Below are 23,351 nucleotides of genomic sequence, written 5' to 3'. Positions count from 1 at the left end.
ATGGCCTCCTATTGCCTAATTCGTCCATACTTTGCCTATGAAGTAAGACTTTGGGAAAGCTGTGCTAAAACAAATTTGAGTGAGTCTTCAGACTCCTTAAAAAAGTTGCCAGCATAATTGGAAATTTAAATTACCAGAGAGTCGTGCAGGGAATATTTTAGGGAGCTTGAACTTCTGACTTTGCCCTGTCTCTACATATTTGACGTAATCATGTATTGCAGATCAAAATGCACTTTGAACCCCGTGGCGGGAACATTTACCGATATGAGGTAAGAGGCAGCGAAAATGATTAATCCCAACATCACAGACTGACGCTGTCGCAGCATCTGCCAAAAGTTGGTGTCAGATTGATCAATAAGCTCCAGGATTTATGACAGGCATAAGATCTGAGGTCATTGAGAGTGTGCTTTAGTGAATGTATGGAAGTGTAGTTTGGGTGCGTATGTGAATAAATAACTATTTACAAATTATGAATTACTGACGTTTTCTACGCCATTTATAGTTATGAAAATGCAATAAAATATTATTTAATTTGAATTAAAGTCTTCAGTGAAACATTTATAGAAGGGCAAATATTTCCACTTCTAGACCTGGATAGGAAAGTGTTTAAAAACAGATTGAGGTGCTCAGATTTTTCTTTCTAAAATCGCTTGTTGGTTTTTCATGAAAAGGAATACGTTATAAATATTCAAGGCGACAGCAGCAGTCTCGTAATTGGCCTGGATACGGGGAAGGGGGAGGGCGGTGGATTTTTCTCAAGCAGTTAATTATATCTAGCATTTCCTCCTACACACTAGCGCGAGTTCCGACAGCTGTCCAATCTCCTGAATCAAACCGCTTGCACCTGCCCAATCTGCACTGCACCCAATATTAATAACCAAGATCTAGATGAAGGGTTAAGCCAATAGAGACTGCACTTAACGGTGCATTTTATTTGGCAAGTGCGACCTCAGTTTAAGTGATTTAAAATTACTTCTAGGGATATGTTTGAAACATGCTTCCCATTTCATCACCAGCTGTTATTTTTCAGACTGTTAACTCTGGGCTCGTAGGTTTTGAAGTTCAGACACCAACCGTGACACCAATTTTTCAACCACAAACTGCTAATATATCTAATGACGTAAATGGTTTTGAAGCATTGAGAAATAACACAAATTATATTTCAACATAGTAGTGATCTACCTCTTGTTAATAATACTGTTAACTAACATATTATTAATATAAAGGGTAGCCATAAAAACTAGAACTTTCCTTCTCTTGATTTTTTGAATAGAATCTATTAATGAAGTGTACATTTGCAGGGCCTAGGATGATGTTTTTTGTGGATTCGGTTGTTTTCCCTGCCCTATAATTTGATTTGAAATCAGATTGTAGAGTAATGATAATTTATATAATATCTATTTTCAACGTCAACAGTGAAGTTAATCTTACTCTTTGACTTATAATAATTTTCATGAACTCCTTGAAATCGTCCCACTCTCGTAATTTTTGCCCAAGTTCTGCACTCGAGTTATACTGTGTTTAAAATGTGTATTGACAACCACTTTTCAATTTGAATGCTGTACCACCGCCCTCTACATCCAGAATTATTATAACATACTGAATCCTTTAGGAATGAATCGGACAAATCCACAAATCCCGAAATGTATTGATTGTAAATAAGTCAAATATTGGTAACTCCATCTATTCCTGATAGTGCCTTCTCACATATCTTGTGATCTTTTCAAGAGTTCAACAATTACCTCAAAGTTGATTCAAAGCAAGAATTCATTATATAACATGATAAGTACTAAGCCATTGTCGAGAGTCAGTAAGTTTTCTTTAAAGTACTACAGTAGATTTCTAGTTTGTTCAAATTTGAAATATTGTATAACTATAATACTCTAAGATATGTTTTATGAAGACAAACCAAATATCATGCCAATTATATATATATATATATATATATATATATATATATATATATATATATATATATATATATATATAAAATTACACACACACACACACACACACACACTGCAAAATGTATACCTTTATGATCTCTGTGAGCCTCATTTCAAAATATTACTTTAAATATACCTACGATTCCCCCAAAAAATTTCTTTTTTCGGTCTTCAGAGGAGTTATCTTTAAGAGCTGTCATAGAAAATCTTTGTAAACAATTAATTATTGCACCAAATCAGATAGATCAACCTAAAGACGTCAGATCTTAAGCCTTAGCCGTTTTCAATACCGATACAAATACGGTAGTTTGATCTTAGCCTGAACATCATTATCTAGCAGCCAAGAGCCAAATTGCATTGTATGAGTATGTACCCTGGTGTATCTTGAAATTGATGACGAAATTTCCCTCAAGAAAGATATTGATCGTCAGCTTCTCGAATTTTTACGGAGGTTGAAATGGGTTGAAAATTGTAAATAACATTTTTTCTGAAATAATATTTTTCTTAGCTTGACACGCTTAAAATCCATCGCCAGATAAGTAAATAAACGTCAAATCAGGATGAGCTAACCATTTACAGACCCTTAAAACATGTCATCAAACATTTAGAATTTTTGTCTTGTCATCTACGATGATATAACTACCTGTTATTTACAGGCAGACGGTCGGTTTTGTGTATCAAGCTATGAGCAATATTATCTGAAAAATAAAATTAAAGTTTCATATTTTTAACCTATTGGATATCCTCCCATTTCAACACCCACCAAAATCAGTGTGATTAACAATCAATTCCTTTCTTAGAAGTATTCCTCCTTAATAAACATACATTTGTGTGCGTATAAACAGTGCAAGTTGACTCTCGGCTCTTAGAATAACTTTCCGTTTGTATACATGTAGGGAAAACTCTATGTACATAAAAAGGTATATCAAAAGCTACACATAGCAAAAACGCAATAAGAGCTAATGTTACATGTAGCTGTACAACTGTATATACTAGAAATTATATGCAATTCATTCGGAGTTGGTTGAGATCAAAGAAAAGTCAACTACGTGTAATTATAATATCCCAAGCATCTGCTACATTTAGAATGTTCTGCCATGAGAGCGGAGTGCCTGCGTGTTTATGTGGACACGCAGAGTCACTCTCATTATTCAAAATGATGACGGGTGCTTTCTCTTGCATTTAACGCATCGAGTCTCGTTTATGCATTCGTTATGCAATGGGGGATGCCTCATTGTGATGGAAGGTTGATAAAGGTTAAAGGTTGTGTGGTTGTGGGTTTGGTTGGTTGGTCTAGACTTGAAGCTTGAATTTATTATGGTATGTAGTACATTGATTTCAATTATTAAAAAGGCGACAGGGTATTTTTAAAATCATTTAGTTGTCTATTTGTTTGTGTGATAACTCAAGATAGAAAAGTGTTAAGAGGCTTGAAGCTTGATACACGGCTTTCTCTTGGTCCAAGGAAGAACTATAATGAGTTTGGAGTCAAAAAGTCGAATAACTAGTCTGTGCGATGACTCCTTCGTTACGTTCTGTTGGGTCATTCGATACCTCTTTGTATCTGTTTACTAAACTCTCTATAAAGGCACATCTGTATTGCACTGTAGAAATAAAGTTTACATAGACTTCCAAGTTCTTTTTGTACTCCTCGACTTACCAGGATTTCCCTAGCAACGACTTAAATCTAGGCTATAGTCCTGAATAATAATAGAAACAGAATGTTAAAAAAATCTTCAATAAATCGTGTCATTGCAGAGTTTGATATTTGAAGGTGGTGTAATACAATTTGGGTTTGGAAAATATGTTTATGTTAATTTTATAGCCCTTTTAAGATAACTTCCCTGAATACAAAAAAGGTGGAAAGCACTTTTTGATCACTCCACGTAAAATTAAAGACATTTAAGCAAGTAGAAAGTTTAGCCAATTTTGTAATATACATAATTAAATGTAATTTTATAAAGGCACTTATATTTAAAATCTGTTATATTATGTAATATACATAATTAAATATAATTTTATAAATACACTTATATTTAAAATCTGTTTTTCACAAAATTGAATTTTATAAAATAAAAAATACGCGTACGTCTACTCTTGAAGCTATAACACATGTGCAAACTGCAAAGATTCACATTTTTATCTTTAGGCGTTTTTATTTCTGTACGTATAATTATTAAATTATCTGAATTTCTTACTTCAAATTTATGTCATTTCAGGTGGAATACAAAATAATTGTTTTCTATTTTTCTGTATTTTCTTAAAGGTTTACAAATTTTACATAATGAAATGTATATCAAATCCAAAATCGATGGCAAAGTTTAGGTTCGATTCAAATATTTGCTACGAACATCTTGAGCAATGTTTACATCAAACGTTTTTGCTCAACTTCCATCAGACCATCCTCTATTGCATCTGAAGTCACTGACTACCTTAAAAAAGTGTTTTTAAGTCCAGTATGCATTTAATAAGTTTAAATTCACAACGTGATCCAGGACAATAATATTAAACCATCTAGAACAGGACCCAAATTGTACATTTTTCAAATTTTAAACCATCGTTATTTTTTAAAGAGTAAACTCTTTGAGGTCGGATTTGTGGCATTGTACTCTACTAATAAAGACTTTTAATTTTATGTACTACTCGCCCTATTCCCTCATTTAAGATTTCCTGACTCCTTGCGGCCCATCCTCCTGACATGACAAAAATTGGTACTTAATTCAAAAAGTAGATTTAAAGGTGCCGTAATTATGCACCAAGTTTTATTTCTTTACCTGTAATCTTTCGGGAATTATCAAGCTCGTGCAAGATTTTTTACACCTATATATACATATAGGCGTTGCTTGACCTACTTATTTTACAACAACCACTATAACACCTAGACAAAGCCATTGTTTTGATGGTTATTTGCTGGACATATATTACTGTAACTGTGTTTTGATGTACCTCAGATTATAATTTTTTGATATCTAATAAGTTTTTCCTCAGGTACATCTTCCTATACAGGTTATTCATCTGCTTCGTTTCGAGCTTATTCTCCTTGTTTTCTTTATTCTTGTTGGCTGAGTGTTAGCGAAGCCTATCATTCGAGGGGCTGGAAACAATTCATTTCTCTCTGTCTGTCCGCACAAGACCTCAAAAACATTCCGACCTATATACTTGATATTTTGCATGAAACTTCATTTCTATAAAGGCAAAATCGAGTTCTACGATGGTGCATGTCACTTTGTTGGATTTGGTTTAACATTATTGAACACTTTTACATCGGTCTTTTGGGTAACTATGATGGCAATGAGAAATTAGCAGAATACATAAATGAGTACATACACTGAATAGGGTCGTATTACATTATAACACATAAAAAGTTACACACGTAGCTGTATACTTAAAACTGTGAATACAATCTCGGCGAAGCCTATTACTGGGCGTGGTGTGACGTTTTCCCACCTTGTATTCACTATGTGCATGACTAGGGTTATACGGTTTCATTTGAATATAAGCACCTAACACTATAGTTTCTTTCAGTGTTAGATAGGGCAAATGCACTGAAAGTGTAAGGTGAAAAGTTTTTAAACTCGTATAGTTAGATTTAAATGTACACTTAAGTGTTGAAACTTGAGACCTTCAGATCTTCGGAAAAAATGTCATGGGAAAGTGAATACGGTTCTTTTATTGTGGGACGATTCAAGTTATCTTTTTATAACTCCTCACTGCATTACTGATAGGGGTAAGTATCTTATTCAACAGTTAATGTTTTATTTTACCTTTACACTTTAAATTCGAACCCATTAGCTCTGGCATCTTGAAATATTTACAAAATCGTCCCCAGACTTACTTAACCATGTGAGTGATGTAGGCGTAAGTGAGCGACAAATCTGCGGTAGAAAGGTCATCTGCAAATTATTTGTGGAACAAGTTATTAATTAGAATAAGTTCCGTGAGGGTGGGAGGGGGAGTGAGGAGGGAGTGTGATGTCAGTCAGTGTTCCACTATTCTGAGCCCCGTCACTGGAGAGCGAGCAAGTCAGGACCGACACCACTGCCATGGCAGATGTTCCAGAGGATACTCACACCAAGGAGAAGGTACGTTCTCCGGTCCGGCCCTTAATCCGTTGAACATCTTTCGATTTTACAATATATACTGCTTGTCTTTCCCTTTTAATCAAAATGGTTGAAGTTTAGTGAAAAATACTACATTAATTTTGAATTCGTTAATATTAAATTTAGGCAATAACATATATCAAAGCACATATTAACATTCTCGATTCCATAAAATATTAAAATATTACAATATATATTGGTTTTATAAAACAATAATTAACTTCTAATAATAACAGGAAATGTAAAGATGGATAAAGATACTTAATAGATCAACTTATAAACCTTTGTTGTTATCAGATAAATGTTGAATTGTTATTGAAGAGGGGTTAATTTAATCCACTTTATTGAATTTTTAGATCTGACAAACATTGCTACAGTAAAAGTGTTTAGAAGAGCTTTAACAATATTATGTAAATATTGTTTTCTTGTTTTGCTCAACATAGATAATTGTTTCAAAACATTTAATAGGAATGGTCAAAATCATTATTTATGAATGATTAAGTACGAAATGAATGCAGCGTCCTATAGCATTAACTTATCTAATGTCTAATTGACTTTAGGAAAAGCTAGTAATTTATTGACAAATAATGAAGATACTGCAGTACAATTTTAAAGAATGATACAGCGTTAGTAGTATTATTTTTTCACGTATATTGTAATATATTATGTTGTATTAAGCGATGTTCTAATTTATATTTATAAAATAGTACTCAAATATCGTGTTTCTATACAGAATATTTATTAATAATTAAAAATTAAGAACATTCCATGACATGATAAATAAATGAACATATTTTTCGAACAACAATTATTCACATAATTTTTAATACTGTTTACAATTAAGTGAACAATTAAGTCCTTTCATTTTTTGTTTATACCTTTCGATTAGTATATTTTTCATATACGATTATATCTTTCGGTTTACGTGTTTTATGTACTAATGTTTTAACATCATGCTGATTTGAAGAAACTAATGCACCTACTTTTGAATGTCAACTGTTTTCAAAACAATTAGAATGTATTAAACTCACCAGTTCACTTCAAACTGTTGCATTGAAGTTAACGCGATTGTTCCGTATCGGCTTGTTTTTTAGCAGTTAATTCGAATAAAACACATCAGCTTACTTCAATCTGATGCGCGGCTGTAATTAACGCGGGTGTTACTGATTGTTTAAAATGGCAGACTCGCACGTCTCCAGTTTATACATGTAAAGCAAATAATTTGCAAACAATAACTGGCAGTTTTTATGTTGATAGCAACTGAAACGGGTACCGGTTTTGGCGCTTTTCAACGAAACTGTAACTTGTAATCCAATTAATCTCAAATTTTTGTACGTGAAACAAATATATTGTTTTTGAGAATGTAATTTTAAAATAATTTTAGAAAAATTTTTATTAAATTTCCTTTTTAAATTTTCATTACTGTATATGCGTTATGGAGCTCTTGAAGTCATTATCGGGCCTTTCAAAGCATGACCTCATCTTTTCAGTTTAAAAGCTTTTTCCTCCGAAAGTCCAACCAAAAATTATTCACTTCTTACACTTAAAAATAATTAATCAAAATGCACTTTTAGCTAATGCCTATTTTATTCCATGGCTCGAAACCACCTCATTAAATTCCGTTGAAGACATGCTTATTAAGTTCAATGCAGTTCTCATACGCCTGTTAAACTATCGTATACCTTTAATGACAACGATAGGCACTAAAAAGCTGATCCATAGATATCTGATGTTGATGTTCTCAAGACTGCCATGAAACAACTAGTTCATGTCCTCAAGACTATCATGTGAACAACCCGTTGATATCCTCAGGAATATCATGAAACAACCAGTAGATGTCCTCAGGACTATCACGTGAACAACCCGTTGATATCCTCAAGAATATCATGAAACAACCAGTAGATGTCCTCAGGACTATCATGTGAACAACCCGTTGATATCCTCAGGAATATCATGAAACAACCAGTAGATGTCCTCAGGACTATCATGTGAACAACCAGTTTATGTCTTCAAGACTATCATGTGAACAACCCGTTGATATCCTCAGGAATATCATGAAACAACCAGTAGATGTCCTCAGGACTATCGTGTGAACAACCCGTTGATATCCTCAGGAATATCATGAAACAACCAGTAGATGTCCTCAGGACTATCATGTGAACAACCAGTAGATGTCCTCAAGACTATCACGAGAGCAACCAGTAGATGTCCTTAGGACTATAATGAGAACAACGCGTTCAGAGCCAATAATATTCTGATACCCTAAGGACAAACTTCCAATAATCAGTTCAATCTATATATATAAAAATGAAACTGTTCGTGTGTAACAGCATCACTCACAAACGGCTGGACGGATTCGCCTAATTTTTTTTTTAATTTGTTCGTCTTGATCTGTAGAAGGTTATAGGATACTTTTTATCCCTTTCCCGATTCAGGATTCCGCCCCACTGGTTACAGAAATACCCGTAAGAAATGCATTGCAGCAAACATATGTTATTAAGTGAAAGAGTCTTTTCAAATTTTTAATCAGCTGTTCTTTGTAAACATATATAATGCGACAAAAAATATATTTATATATAAATTTCTTTACACTTATAGTTTTAAAGCATAGAGTAAGCTTAAGAGAAACGACAAATTTTGTTTAAACTGTTTCTGCAATCATAATATATAAAAATGAATGTTTGTGTGTTTGTCCTTTATAGACTCAGAAACTATTGGACCGATCACTATGAAAATTTGTATTTTTCTATGTAGAAGGTTTATACGCAATGCCCATTGATGTAACTAACCACCAGGCTGTACTGCAAGATATAAAAGTTATCAAAGCGCCTGCACATTATAAACTGCAATTACAACACAGTAGTTACGTATATTAAAATATCCAAACACTATTTGAAGGCAAAGAAATATACGGGCAAAGCTTAAGAGACGCGTGCGAAGCCGCGGGAAACAGCTAGTTGTCAATAAATAACTAATGTCCTATGAGTTTGCAAAAATCTGGAAATTTGATTTGGTAAACCCTACTTAAATCAACCTCTCTACAATAACTTTCTTATTTCAAACCTATCAGTATACTTCCAGGATTGTCTTCGTGTTGGAGAGATTGGTAGATCAGCAGTTTTCGTTTTGCATTTTGCTTCCAATAAAATATTCATTTCTTGGATTACCTGATTTGATTATTGCATTGCATTTTAAAGAACAGCTGTTTAATAAAACTCATTGTTGAAAACAGCTGTTTGATTGAAGAATATTGCTTGTGCTATGAAAACACAACCTAACCTCCTCCATTACAGTTTCACTGATATCCCCAAAGAGAGGACTTCGAAGTCCTAACTTTGCTAGTGATACAGCCAAGTTTAATTAAATTTAATTACCTTGTAAATATGTAAAACAATATTTAAGACTTTTGATTTTTTACACAGATTTAATTGAGCAGGGTTTGTTAATTTTCGCGGTCGCGCGGCACCTGCGTTTGAAAGCGCAAACCGCCAGATGCCGAAGCATCTGTGTTGAAAATTAAACATTTAAATAGTGTTTTACAAAACTACACACCCAAGATAATGACTTTAATAACGTAACCAATGCAAACATTATTGAACCAATCGGTAAAGGATTCAAATTTAAGTATGTAATGTAAATAACTTTTTTCAAGTAATTTTACATTCAAAAATTACATACTAAAAACAGTAGGCCCTACACTCATACTTATCTTGTATAAAACCTTGACAACAGTCGGGTCGCAGTCGAGTTAAGAATTTTCAGAATTAGTTTGGTTGAAAACGCCAAAACCCTGTACCTCTTTTCGATGTTATTGATGTAAAAACTGAAAATTATTGCTCATAAATTATTTGCTTTATTTGTCTGTAGCATTATTTAGTTGTATTTTATATAATACATTTTTTGCAACCCTATTATTCGTTACCGGTTAATATAAGGTGCATCCGATGTTCTTGGAACTAAATTCTTGGCGGATTAGTAACCTAATTGGCACGCGTATTAATTTTTTTCTCTCGAGAACTTTGTAGCTGACCATCTTGCAACCGATAAACATTTCGCGCACCGTGTCCACGAGTTCAACTTCAATCTAGTCTCCGGTTTCAGCTTCGAATCTCTTATTTCAACTTCGAGTGCTTTTAGACGTCTAGTTTACTAATCTTCACTTTTCCCGACTACAGCTGCAATGTCGAGCCAAGATGCTGACGCCCGCGTTTGTGAGTCGACATCTACGTGAAGGGAAGTTAATTTTAAATAATTATTAAGTTGGTATGCAAAATTCCCATAGAACATTGGAACCATTAGCCCCCCCCCCCTATGATATCGTTTAGTTAATTATCACTCTATTTGGCAGCAACGTGGCAATACATAATTTTATTTTTAACGTCTAGAAGTGGTGCTTTTATGTTTATTTGCCACAACTAAACATATAAGTAAACTTTGCAAATCGAGTATTCATTACTAAGACCTCAGCGGTGTCCAACCCCACGTGTTTCGTCCATTCGGTCTAATGCAGAAATAAACTAGTTAAATTTGACGTAACTCCCATTAGTACAGCTCTACTAGTTGATGTTGGGGAACTTTAAATTAAACTCGGGTATTTAAACTTTTTGATCCAATTAATTGTAAATGCGATAACGATAATGCGGTGATGTATGAGACAGTCCGTATGATAATTGCATATTGTGTACAGAACATCGGGCGCGTGTGGCGAGTCGATTTATCTTTCATAAGTAGCGCCATATCGTACACTGTGCTATAGTGTATCGTAATCAGCAAAGGGATGATTATCAGAGTCGGATATCTATACATTCCGAGAGTAGTTAAACATTATCTCTCCACAAATTAAGGAGAGATTAATCCCTACATTATCTGTATATAAGATAATGTAACATTCAAAAATCGTTATAAACATTCTTTTTAATAAGCTTTTAGGAAGCCAGAACTTTCAAGAAGCATTTAACTTCTGAACTTTGTATTTGTTTGTTGATGATTGCATTTGGAGACATACCACACTACTTCTTGAGATACTTAACGAGGTTGCATTCTGAAAGACCCTCATAGTACTATCAAACTTTAACTAAGCTGTGTTTTGTGTTTTGCTACTTACATACTTGTTTAAACTAGTTTATTTATTTCATATTTTATCTATTTCCCTAAAAACACTAGTGGTATTTGAAATTGCTTGGCAACATTTTTAATTTGGTATAAGATCCATATTAACGATTGTACAATAACTATATTTCTATAATACATGTAGTCTAGTTAAAATCATACTCTATACAAAAATAGTACTAGATAGCTTTAATGTGTTCTACTGCTAATGTTAATATTTATGACTTTGAAGATTTTACCAGGAATTGAAAAAGAATTTGAAACTAGCTAAAAACATTAAAATAATATATTTTCAAAAATAATGTTATTTGTAGGAAATAAACAATTCCATTGATAGACGACCGCGCTACATAAGTGATTTATTTACTAGTATTCCTGTTTATGAAGAACTAGCTGTTTCCCGGGGCTTTGCACGCTTTTCGTAAGCTTTGCCCGTGTATGTAAACTTCTGGTTTAATTGAATTATATTTACAACGCTGATGTAGAGTGTGCCTTGGTGCCACGATCAAGAAAATATGTTTATGTTTATAGCCATTGTGCACGTATATGTACTTTATTATAAAGTGGTCTAACACTTAAACTTTAAGTTCAATCAGAAATGTATCTTAAAGACAAATATACATACTAACTTAACGCCTTCAAATAGTGTTTGGCTATGTAATATACGTAACTGTCTCGTAATTGCAGTTTATAGTGTGCAGGCGCTTTGAAACCTTTTATCTTTTGCAGCGCCGCTTGGTGGTGAGTTACATCAATGGCATAGGTTATAACCTTCTCCGTGGAAAAATATGTATACATACAAATTTTCATAATGGTCTGTCTAATGTTTTGTGATTCCATAAAGGACAAACACACAAACATTCATTTATATATATATATATATATATATATATATATATATATAATATATATATATATATATATATATATATATATATATAATAATCATATATAATAATATAATATAATCATATATGATTTACAGTTTAATGTAAATAAAAGTCGTTTGACAGGTATTTGGTCTTCCGATCATATGTTAGTTTGCTTATTTAAAAAACGCATATGTGACATATACGGCCAAATACAAAATAATTGAATCGGAAAAAGTAAGCGCTCTGTGGTGTAATGGTAGCAAATTCACCCGGCAAGTGAGAGATCCGGGTTCGACTCCCAGCGGAGCAAGTACTTTTTGTGATTCAATGTTTATTGAAATTATATATATATATATATATATATATATATAGATGATTAACAAGCATTAAAGTAAAATTGTTATTATTTTGTATATATTTCTATGAAACATTTCAAACTTTCCTTTTTATTACGGTACTGGTTAAAATAACTATAGTAAAGTTAGGTTGTACATTTAGAATTCATTACTTTTTGGAAGGATTTTATAAAGTTTCAGTATGGCTAAATATAAATCTATTTTCTAAAATACTTTCAGTTATATTTTCAATTGTGAGGTTAAATATAAGAATGGACCATTTATAAGAATGAAATTTTTAGTTTAATAAAGAAGTATTTTTATTCATTCAAGCATCTACGTTGTTTTTGTAACATTTTTTACCAATTTAAAATTTTTACAACAGATTGTTCTATTACTCCATATTATATGTGCAAAATTTTCATAAAATCTTGTTTTGGAGTATTTTTATTGTATAAAATAAAATTAACACAAATTTTATTCCAAATATTTGTATTTACATATGATATTTTAATATAATTCATAATAAAACCATTAAATAGATATTTATATGTGGAGTTGACTAATGATTTAATCTTTGTTTTCGAAAGGCTGTGTCCTAAGAATAAAAATTATTGGAAATGTGTGGTTTTAATATTTATAACTAGTTTAAAGATGACTTTACTTAAAAATGCCTCCAATTCGGTGGGCAAAATTAGTGTAACCGTAAGCTTTGTACACAAGTAAAAAAGCATTTAGGAATCAGTAATAATTACAAATGAGAAATCTAGTACAGCACTCAGTGTCATAACAGAGTGAAATGTCATATTTCAAGTGATTTGTTTGAGCTAGATTGACAATGTTTATAGGATATTGCAAGAGTTGGCTTTCAGCCACTAAAACTACATGCTGGTGGTGATAAGTGTGTGGTAAGGAACTATGGTGACTCTAACAGTGGCAATACCCGTATTTCACAAAGGCTTGCTGTGAAAACTCTAAATCAGTTTAGAAAGCTATTTCTCCAGAAATAACCAGAACCGTTTGTTTCTGCTGTTTGATGATTAGTTCCGATCCGGTACACAAGTAGTAATGGTACGATTCGTCGCATTGAATATTTCTGGTAGTATTACCAAAGGTGTGTAGAGAAAACTAAAAAGAGGAGAAATAATTTGTTTAAGAATAGAAAACTATTTAGCAAAGGAATGTGATCAAAGGAGCATGTGACCTAGTTGCTTTTGGATTTGTGTATTTCATTACCCAGTGAGAAGTTTACTACTTTCAAAGCTGACACTCAACATTTTTATACTTGAGTGCATGCATAAATAATGTTTTCCAAAAGCCTTGAAAATATATTAGTTACGAATCTTTTAAAAAGAGAACATTGAAGCCTTGTCTTCTTCATGACATACTGTTTTTGAATGTTGTTTTCATATTATTTTTTACAGAAGGAGAAGAAAAAGAAAGAAAAAAGTGGGGATGAAGAAAAGAAAGAGAAGAAATCCTCAATAAAAAAAGAAAAAACAGATCGAGCAGTAGCTGAAAACACAGTTTCAGAGGAAACTGAGCAAACACAAAAACCAGAGAATGTAGAGCAAAAAAGAGTAGAAATACAGGAACCTCCGAAGGAGGTTGAGCCGGAACCTGCAGCAATGGCTACAACAGCAGAGCCAGAAGTGGAGGAAGAACCCAAGCCAAAGCCAAAGAGGAAACCATCTAAGAGGAGTTTGGAACTAGAAATAGACGATGAAAAACTTAACCAGTTAAAAGAGGTAATTTTGTTGTAATATGTTTTAAAACCCTGATAAATAGATTTCTTCAAAACTATTTTTTTATTCGCTACTAGGAGGTTTTTACATCTTTTATATTTCATACAATTATTTATTGGTTTATTTATAAAAGCAAATACAAAATTATGGAACTATATTATTTTTATTCTACAGGCTATTCAATGACACATTCAAACTTCATTTTTACATAAAAATACATAATTGAGCTATGTAGTTTTTAATTTACTCCCTTGTAAGGTTATTCTGGAAAAGAAGCAGTTTCTCCACTTCGTAATTCAGTTCTTTTGTCAATTCTATTGTACACGGTAGGAGTATACCACACCAAATGTTACGTATCAGGCCTCACAGAGTTTTCATGCAAACTTTTAAGTATATGGTACATTTCATTCTGTCCTGCAGGCAGGCAATCAGACAGACGTACAGTCATACAGAATAAATTCCCCCCCCCCCCCACATACAAAAGAGAAACTGCACTTTTGTATTGAGTGGCAGGCATCAATGACACTCGGCTAAATCCCATTGATGAACAGTAGCTTCATAGAACTCATTCTTATCTATGTACAATTAATGATTCATGAAAAATTAAATTCTACAGATAAATTATTTCTCAAGATATCTTGCAGACAGTTAATTTACACATATGTTACTATGCCACATGTTTTTGCTACGTGACATCAATTCATAAGTTGCAAAATATGTGCCGATCTTTTTACTCTGAAAAAGGTAAAAAATCATAGTTTTAGCTCAAGAGTGTGAATAAAATTAGACATGTATTTATACTCAATATAAACTATATAAACTTCATATCTTACGGACATAGATTAAACGAATAAATTATAAAAATTACTTACTCTTACAGTTGACAGAAGCACTTTGTTTCTAACAACTTAATTATTGGTGAATATGAATTATAAAACATACTGTATAACAACCAAGTTTATCTCTACAACAAATTTAGAGTTTCAATAAACTATTAATGTTAAAAACCTTTGCACATAAGTCAACAATATTACTTTTAGTCTCAGTCGGTAATGTAGCAACAGTTCAACTACCAATTATCGTAGACTGCTGCCTATTTGAGTAATTGCTGGATTGCATAGTCTATTCAGCGGGAAGGTTGTTGTATAAGCATAAATAATTACAAAAATATACTGTAATAATGTACTGTAAAATATTTCCTTTCAGTATTTATTTCTTTAACTTTTTATTTTTTAAGTTTTTACCAAGTAGTAATTAAAATTTAATGCATTGAATTCAGATTATTTAAAGTGAAAAGAAACAAAATTTTGATGTATCTATAATAAACAATAAATAAAAACATTTATTTTCATTCGCACAAAAAAAAACATAAACTTTATATAAAAAATTGTGATTATGTGTGTGCTGTAGTACAAGGGTACTCTAACTCTAGCTATTGTAAATTATATTGAAACTAATAATGAATTAGTGTTTTACCTTTTGACATGTTTTGGCACCTAGCATATATAGCAAAGTATAACATTGATTATAATATCCATGTGGTGAATTTAAAGACAACCTTTGATAAGAATGTTAAGTTCAAACTTTACATGCTCCTCGAGTGATGGGCGTCACTAATGCTGAGCCAAACATCAGGAAAGCCAGTAAAATTACTTTTCTGAGTAAATCTTTTTTAAGGAAACAATTAATTGTTTATCACCACTGGGGAAAACATTTAAATTATAATTGATACTAAAAATATTGAATTAACTACAGTATTAAGTTTTAAAATTATTTAATACTTTCTTTGTGTTATGTTCTTTGTGATGAATTTAAGAGGTCACTTGTTTGTGACTATGTTTATAAATTTGTTAACATGCATGTTTTGTGTAACATGAAACAAAATGATTCCATCTGCATACTTACTCTGTTGTATAGCAAACAGAAGCTTAGCTAAATTATGTTTTCATTTTAATCATTCTTCTCTATCCATGTTAGGCATTCCAAATTTTTGATTTCGACCACGATGGGGTAATTGACAAGAATGACCTCCGCAAGTCTCTGATAGCCATGGGACAAGACATTCATGATATACATGAAGAAGAACTGGAAAAGATGATGTCAGAGGTGAGGAGATTGTACTATTACAATAATTATGGCTGCAACGCTGAAATAAATTAAAACTATGAACAGGATTGGATTGTTTTCTATGTACGAGTATAACTCATAAAAAGTTTGAAGTAAGAAATTATTTAATGTCTACTAACTAAATACTAAATACTAAATACTACTAAATAAAAAGTAATTTCGCGTTTGAATCAGAATTTGAAGTGATGGAGATTATGTTTAAACAATGGTAGGATAAGAAAATGGAATAAAAAATGTCAAATTTAATTTGTTAACTACAAAGTTATATTTTACATTTTATATTTTTTACATTTATATTTTATATTTTACATTTTACAAGTGATATTATAACTACCTTAAGTAGAGGTCCTTGCTTTCCATCTCCCTAAAACGGTGAGTCTTTAATCAAATTCAAATGCCTTATTATTAAAGACGTAAAAATTCAAAATAATAGTAAAAATACATAGCAACTAAAAATGAGTTATTTTAGCACTTTCACTGTGACACAAGTAATGTACAGACTGAAGGAGAGCAGGGATTGTAGTGTAATGTGTGTCCACAGAAGTCAATGTTTTAATCAGTATCTGTTCAGGGCAAGTTCTTGATCATGCTTTTGACATTTCAGAATACAATGTATAAACATTCATCGCATGGTCCACATACAAAGCTTATGAAGTTATTCAGTTTACAAAGCAGTCAATAATAGAATTGTATTATACCAAAGTATAGGGATTGCAACACAAGCAGATATGGTTTTAAAATTTCAAAGGTAATAAAATATTTATTGCACCACACTGAAATATGAATTTACATTGTGCCTCTATTTTACCTAACCATTTTATACAATAATTTATTATACGTATAATTTCTTATAATGGGTTCTATAACTGAAATTAATAAATAGTGCACAGATGTTTTAGAGTAAACTTACCTAATAAGCCAAAAGTAAACAAATTAGTGGGAATTAAATAAAAAAGAAGAGTGAATTTGGTACAAGTAACTGCAATTAACAAACAAAAATGTAGAACCTTACCCTGATGTTTGACCATAAATTGATTGTGATTTATTGTGCCCCTTCCATAAGCTTTCAGAAGTCCAGTTATGAAATCCTTTGAATTTTAAGAGTTTTCAGTCTCAGTGAGCTCTTGGTCTTAAGAAAATTTTGACTTATAGAGATTTTTACTGATCTAGAAGCTTCTAAATTATGAAAAGCTCCAGCATCTAATAGCTCCTAGCCTCTTAGATCTCCCAACTTCTGAGACGTATTAACTCTTAATGTTTCTGAATCTAGAATTCTTTGGCCTCTGATCTGAGATATATTAGACCCTAGAACCTCTTAAATTTTGGAATTTTCCTGTCTCTGGAAGTTCTCAGCTACTTCTCTTCATCTCTAGGTAATCGTAATCTCAGCCTATTGTAACTCCCAGTCTATAAGTTAGCCACTGGAAGGAAAGCTTTTGGTCAGTAAAAGCTTTCAGCCTCTGAAATCTAAAAGCTCCTGCCGTTTAGGAGTTTTGAGCCAATTACTTTTTAACGTTTGGTTCTTTCAAGCCAGGTTTTCACAGACAGCTTAAAAACAGCTCTTATAAAAATTGTATTTGCCTAGAGGATATTCTCACTTTCATCACTTATATTCGTCATCCAATACCATTTATTTTGGCTCCAAGATTACTCAAAAACATTCTTTATAAAATGTATTAAATACTCATAAGTATATATTTATAAAAAAATATTTTTACAAATTGTAACATAAAATCCATTAATTTTTATTTAAAACATTTAATTCCTGACCTGCAGACCAGTTGTTGGATGGGGAAAGGTTTCTAGCACTCGAGCTTTGTTCCTTTAGTCCTGAGAAAAATAACTTTTCTTGATTAAAATGTGGTTCATTATAAGTATTTCTTTCAAATTACATATATTAATACAAAGTCTATGGTGGTAATACAGAGTGTTGCTGACAATCAATCTCCTTCTCAGGAAAAATTCCTCTATAAATTTCAAGAAAAATCAGGTTATATGCTTACACAGTGCATATTGGCTCTTGGCTCCTACACTATTAACATGCTACCTGCAAAAACGCCTTACTGAACTTGCTGTCATGAGGATAGTAATATCACTCACAATAGACCAGCAGTGAAGGTGTTACCAACATATGTTATAGTTACACAATTATTATACAGTAGTTTTTAACACGTTGACTCCAGCAGTCGCCTAAGTGTTCTTGCTGTCTCATGAGAATCGTAATCATCACTCAGTATATACAATGAATACAAACCTTATAAGAAGCGCAAAGCTTATGAAGAATAGTCTGCCAAGTTGGTTTCCCGCCAAAACGAGCTTAGCGCGTCCGCCGCTAGGAGCGCTTGTTTCCCCCTCTTTCCCTCTCGCTCTAGCTTGTTCTCTCTCTCTGTCTAAATGGCCGCGCGCTGTCTTCTCATTCGCTCCCGCTCTGTCTTCTGTCTCACTCTAGCTCGCCACGCCACGAGCGCCCTTCACGCTGCCTAGCGGTGGACGCGCTAAGCTTGCCAAATTCAAATAAAAATTGGCAGACTTTTTAACATTGGCTTTGCGCTTCTTATAAGGTTTGTATTCATTGGTATATATCAGCAATGAAGGTGTAAAAAAAATGGTTTTTAAAAATGTATAAACATAAGTTTTAAAAAATTATGTGTATGTGTGGGTATGCATTGTATCAGTTCAAAATTGTTTATTTTTTTTAGAACATTAGAAACCTTTAGTTGTCATCAGTGTTTTCCCTCCATATAAATGTTGACATGCCATTCCTGGTCGGTATGACTAGAGAGTATATTATGAATTTTCAGCAAGCTTAAGAGTTACGGTTCATTTCCAGCCATGATTAAATATGAGTTACAAAAATCATGAGTAAAACTGAAAAGGGTGTTAACATTTATATTGTTAAAATTTGTTTTAACTAAAATCAGTTTTACAATTCCAAGTTAACTTTGAATTTACTTTGTTTGGTGAATGACAGAACCTTAAAATACAAAATGATTATGAGTAGTGAAGAAATATAAATGGAAGACAAAGCAATAATTTGGTTTCTGTTGGCAGGCCTGTCAGCCATTGGATTTTGATGCATTTATCATGCTACTAGGTTATCGGACCATCGAGTTGGATCCTGAAGAGGTACTGAGAGATGCTTTATCTCGGTGGGATTATGACGGCTCAGGCCTCATCTCTGAGGAAAAGTATGTCTCAAAAATTAAATATGTTAGAATAAGCAAAAGTAAAATTTTTAATCTGGTTTTCTCCAACTAAAGTTGTGGTAAAATTACTCTAAACTACTCAACTATTGTTAGTGTTGAAAGCAATTGGTATTTTGTTCCCCAAAAACACTAGAACCTATTCCGTCATATCGGAGCTCAGGAAAAATAAGAAAACTTTTTTACTTTTTTAATTATTTTCAAGTTACAGTTTTTGTTGTTTTTTTAACTTGCACATGATATGATAATATATACATTTTGTTTATTTTTGAGAAAATATAGCACCTAAAACTGGGTAACCTAAAAATCTAAACAAGTTTAAACCTAACAAGTTTTATTATTTAAATGTTTATATGAGAATGTTTTTATTTGTTGTGAAATAATGCTATATTTGTTTATTCTATACATTGGAGATATTCTTGGATTTATTATAGTCATAACTATATATGTTTACTTCATTACTACAAACTACTTCCCATTATTCAGCAGGGCACCATTTCCATTAATAACAGCAATCTCTAATTGTATACATACAATTGTGCTACTTCTTAGATCCTGAGTACAATGTTTTTTTTATGATTTGAAACATAAATAATATGTTTTGTATAAATATTACCAAGTTCAGTTTAAAATACCCATCAAGGTAAATATTAAATAGTTAAACTGCTATTTGTAATGAATATTAATATTTTTAAATGCTTTATACTTTGAGTTTCAAGCTATTAATACAAAAAGATTTAACCCATGAAACTTTATTCTGAAGGACATCACTTTAAGCAATGTCAACCTTTCATTTTATTAAAAAATCAAAAGTTTTAATTTTTTGCTATTTAATACAATTTATATGGCAATTTCTTTCACATGAATGCTGATATAAAAAATAAGATAGCTAGTTTAACAGCTAGCTATTATTTTTACCAGTTACTGTTTCAAAATTATCAGAAAAATAAAATTTCAGGGTATTGATTTGGTTGATATAAGTTATAAAATACATATCACGACGATTCATACATCATAAGTCATGTATGTAACATCTGTTAATGTTTTTCATTTACTAACTGACTCTATATCAATGTCAATAATATTTTGCAGGTTCAGGTCAGATTTAATGTGTCTGGGAGACAAATTCTCAGAGAAAGAGGTAAGAACACAATTTAGACTTGTATTATTTGTTGCATAAAAATAACTAAACTGTATAAAAATACAGATTACATTCTTGCAACGCACAAAATATAAGATCAATACCAAGAGATCCTATGACTCCTGTTCACACCAATAGAGGATTAGTGTCTAAAGTATTATCTTGGATAAATGTTTCCTATACATTGTACAAAAATAAGAATTATCAATTAAAACAATGTCTTTGCATAATATATTCTAGTAATAATTATAGTATTTTAAATTTAAGCAAACAAAAAACATAACATTTTAAATTAGATCTACGAGTATTAGTGTTATTCGAACCAGTACTTATATCCTTTAAATAATCAATTCACTCAAATAATTCCATTATTTGTAAAGTTATTAGTTTTGTATTAATTATTATTTTATTAATTTAAGTTTGAATTCTCAGGTAAACATGGCACTAGAAGATGCTCCGGTAACCAAGGGCTTTGGCTTCTACAAGGATATCCGTATGATAGACTACGTCAAGTTCTGTCACATATTGTGCGGGCTGCGTAAGAAGACCCGAGACCCCTCCTTGGAGGAGTATGGCCTGGATGTCTCTGTCTGATCATTGTGGACCGATCACTACACAAGCATTATTTAAGGACAATAAATTTAAGCATCAACTTTTATAGTCTTTATTGAACTATTCTTAAATTAAATTTATGACTTTGTCTACAAAATAAAAACACTAACGACTTAAAAGTACTGTATTTTTATTTGCATTACCACTTAGATACAATAGTGATTGAACAAACACTCTTCGTTTTGAAATTATGCAATGAAATAAAATGAATGGTTTTTGGAGAACCTAATGTGCAATCATTGTAGTTTTCCATATTAAAGTCCTAATTGAGTTTCCTAACACAAAAATTAGATATTGTACCTGCAATCCTGTTCATCAAAATTGTATAGTCCCACTAATATTATAAATGAGAAAGTTTGAATATTTGGATGTTTGGAGGTTTGTCCTCGAATCACGCTGAAACTGCTATACGGATTGTGCTGAAATTTGGAACAGGTATAGCTTTTGGTCTGAATTAACATTTAGAGTGCTTTTTACCACCCATAACACATTCATTTCACCAACTAAAGTCGAATTCAAATTGAAAAATTAGTTTGCTTACATTCGAATGTTATAATAAGAACGAGACGTAATAACGTTTCATAATTCAAATTAAACTGGCACTAAACAGCTGTTGACAGCTATAATTCGACAAACTTTCTGAAACATCTGTTTACATTGCTAATGAAAATAAAAAGATAATGGCGGGCGATGTAATATGCCAAAACACCGGGGGTTAATTTAAACGACCAGAACAGACCCATCTTGACCGCAGCAACTTTTTAGTTGTACTCTTATTGTTACTGAAGCCATCGAAGAACTTCAATAAATTATCATGGAATGTGGGAGGGAAATACTAATCTTATAAAAACTCCTTCACTTTACGACTTCAGGATCCCAAACCTCTCTCTGTTCTTTAAACTTACATCTAAATTGGATCAGGAGATTGGAATAGCTTTGAGTGACTATCGATTATCTCTAGACTGTTTATTATGTCATAGAAAAAGAATACATAGATATATTGTCCAGTTTTTCAACAGAAAATTGCGTGCGAAGCCGTGGGTAACTGCTAGTAAGATATAAGTTTTAGCTGACGAATCAAGTTGGTGTATAAAGCTGCAGTTAACTGTTCAGTCCTAAGATATAATTTCTTTGTTAAAATAAGAAAACAAATATTTATTACAAGTATAAACTGGATGAACGCTTGTGTTTCGCTAACACTTACAATAATGGAGCTGATTGATGAACATTCCAAGATGTAGTAATAATGTATTGGATTTCAAATATTTTTCATCGATATGTTACAAAACATATAACACAGTTTTTTGAGGATTGAAATCTATTCTCTTCATCAGGTGAGAACACAATTAGTACACAAGAGTTAGAACATGCAGCAATGGATTGCTTCTGAAAAAAAGGAAAGACAGTAAATAGAAATAAAATATTAAACTTATCTGAAGACTGCTTAGAGTCCAGACAGGAGAAAATGAACTCAGGCAGTTATACTGCAATGGATGCAAGTCACAAGCACAAGAAGTCAAGAACACAAACACATATCACACTAGTGCAAATTAAAGTGGGACACAAACCTTCCATCGTCAATAACAGACTTCAAAAAAGACTACTGTTCTTCTATAAATAGCCCTAAAATAATTGCCTACTTCCAACAAATATGTTATATATACTGAACAAAAACGTTACACTTCTTACTTTATGCTTAAGCATATAAAACCCAAGTTGACATTCATTGTACTGTTGGGTGGGGTTAAGCGACTGTTCTTTAGTTAAGAATTAATAGTTTCAATTCCCAATAAGATCATTATAAATTTGCTTTGCTACCAACAAACCTTAAAAATGTTTGGTATGAAATGCAATTGGCATAGGTAAACCTCCCTTAAAAAATAAAACAAAAATCAAATTAAGACTAAAACATAAATTATATGGGTTTTTAATATAAGAAAGTGATAAATTGATGCTTGAGTCATATTTGTTTGATCCTATCAAGTAAACACAGTAGACGTGCAAAATTAGAGACATTACCAAACTTTGTAACTTAACAGTTTTTTAATGTGCTTTTCTTTGACAAATAATCACTTGATTTTTAAAGGTTCTATGAAATTTCTTGTAAACAATGTTAATATTTAATTACAAATATATAGCATTAAAAGAGACTCAGTTAAAA

General features: G+C 32.0%; 1 protein-coding gene across 1 annotated transcript; it reads left to right on the top strand.

The window, feature by feature from the left end:
• The first annotated feature begins 5,888 nt into the window (after positions 1 to 5,888).
• Positions 5,889 to 21,414, top strand: LOC124359799 (myosin regulatory light chain 2, smooth muscle major isoform-like). Its single transcript, XM_046812840.1, has 6 exons — positions 5,889 to 6,028; positions 13,787 to 14,110; positions 16,085 to 16,213; positions 19,286 to 19,422; positions 20,530 to 20,578; positions 21,011 to 21,414. Exons 1-6 carry the CDS (start codon positions 5,990 to 5,992, stop codon positions 21,170 to 21,172), a joined length of 840 nt encoding a protein of 279 aa, XP_046668796.1. The 5' UTR covers positions 5,889 to 5,989; the 3' UTR covers positions 21,173 to 21,414.
• Positions 21,415 to 23,351: the final 1,937 nt, after the last annotated feature.

The sequence above is a fragment of the Homalodisca vitripennis genome, chromosome 4 (assembly GCF_021130785.1).
Source record: "Homalodisca vitripennis isolate AUS2020 chromosome 4, UT_GWSS_2.1, whole genome shotgun sequence".
NCBI classification, from domain to species: Eukaryota; Metazoa; Arthropoda; class Insecta; order Hemiptera; family Cicadellidae; genus Homalodisca; species Homalodisca vitripennis.
This window is presented reverse-complemented; position numbering and strand designations above follow the sequence as displayed.

What these genes read in the sequence shown, in the direction of transcription:
- LOC124359799 (XM_046812840.1), top strand. Translation starts at nt 5,990, where the DNA reads ATGGCAGATGTTCCAGAGGATACTCACACCAAGGAGAAG. An exon ending in ATACTCACACCAAGGAGAAG is followed by an intron (nt 6,029 to 13,786) that starts GTACGTTCTCCG and finishes TATTTTTTACAG; the next exon opens with AAGGAGAAGAAAAAGAAAGA. An exon ending in TGGAAAAGATGATGTCAGAG is followed by an intron (nt 16,214 to 19,285) that starts GTGAGGAGATTG and finishes TTCTGTTGGCAG; the next exon opens with GCCTGTCAGCCATTGGATTT.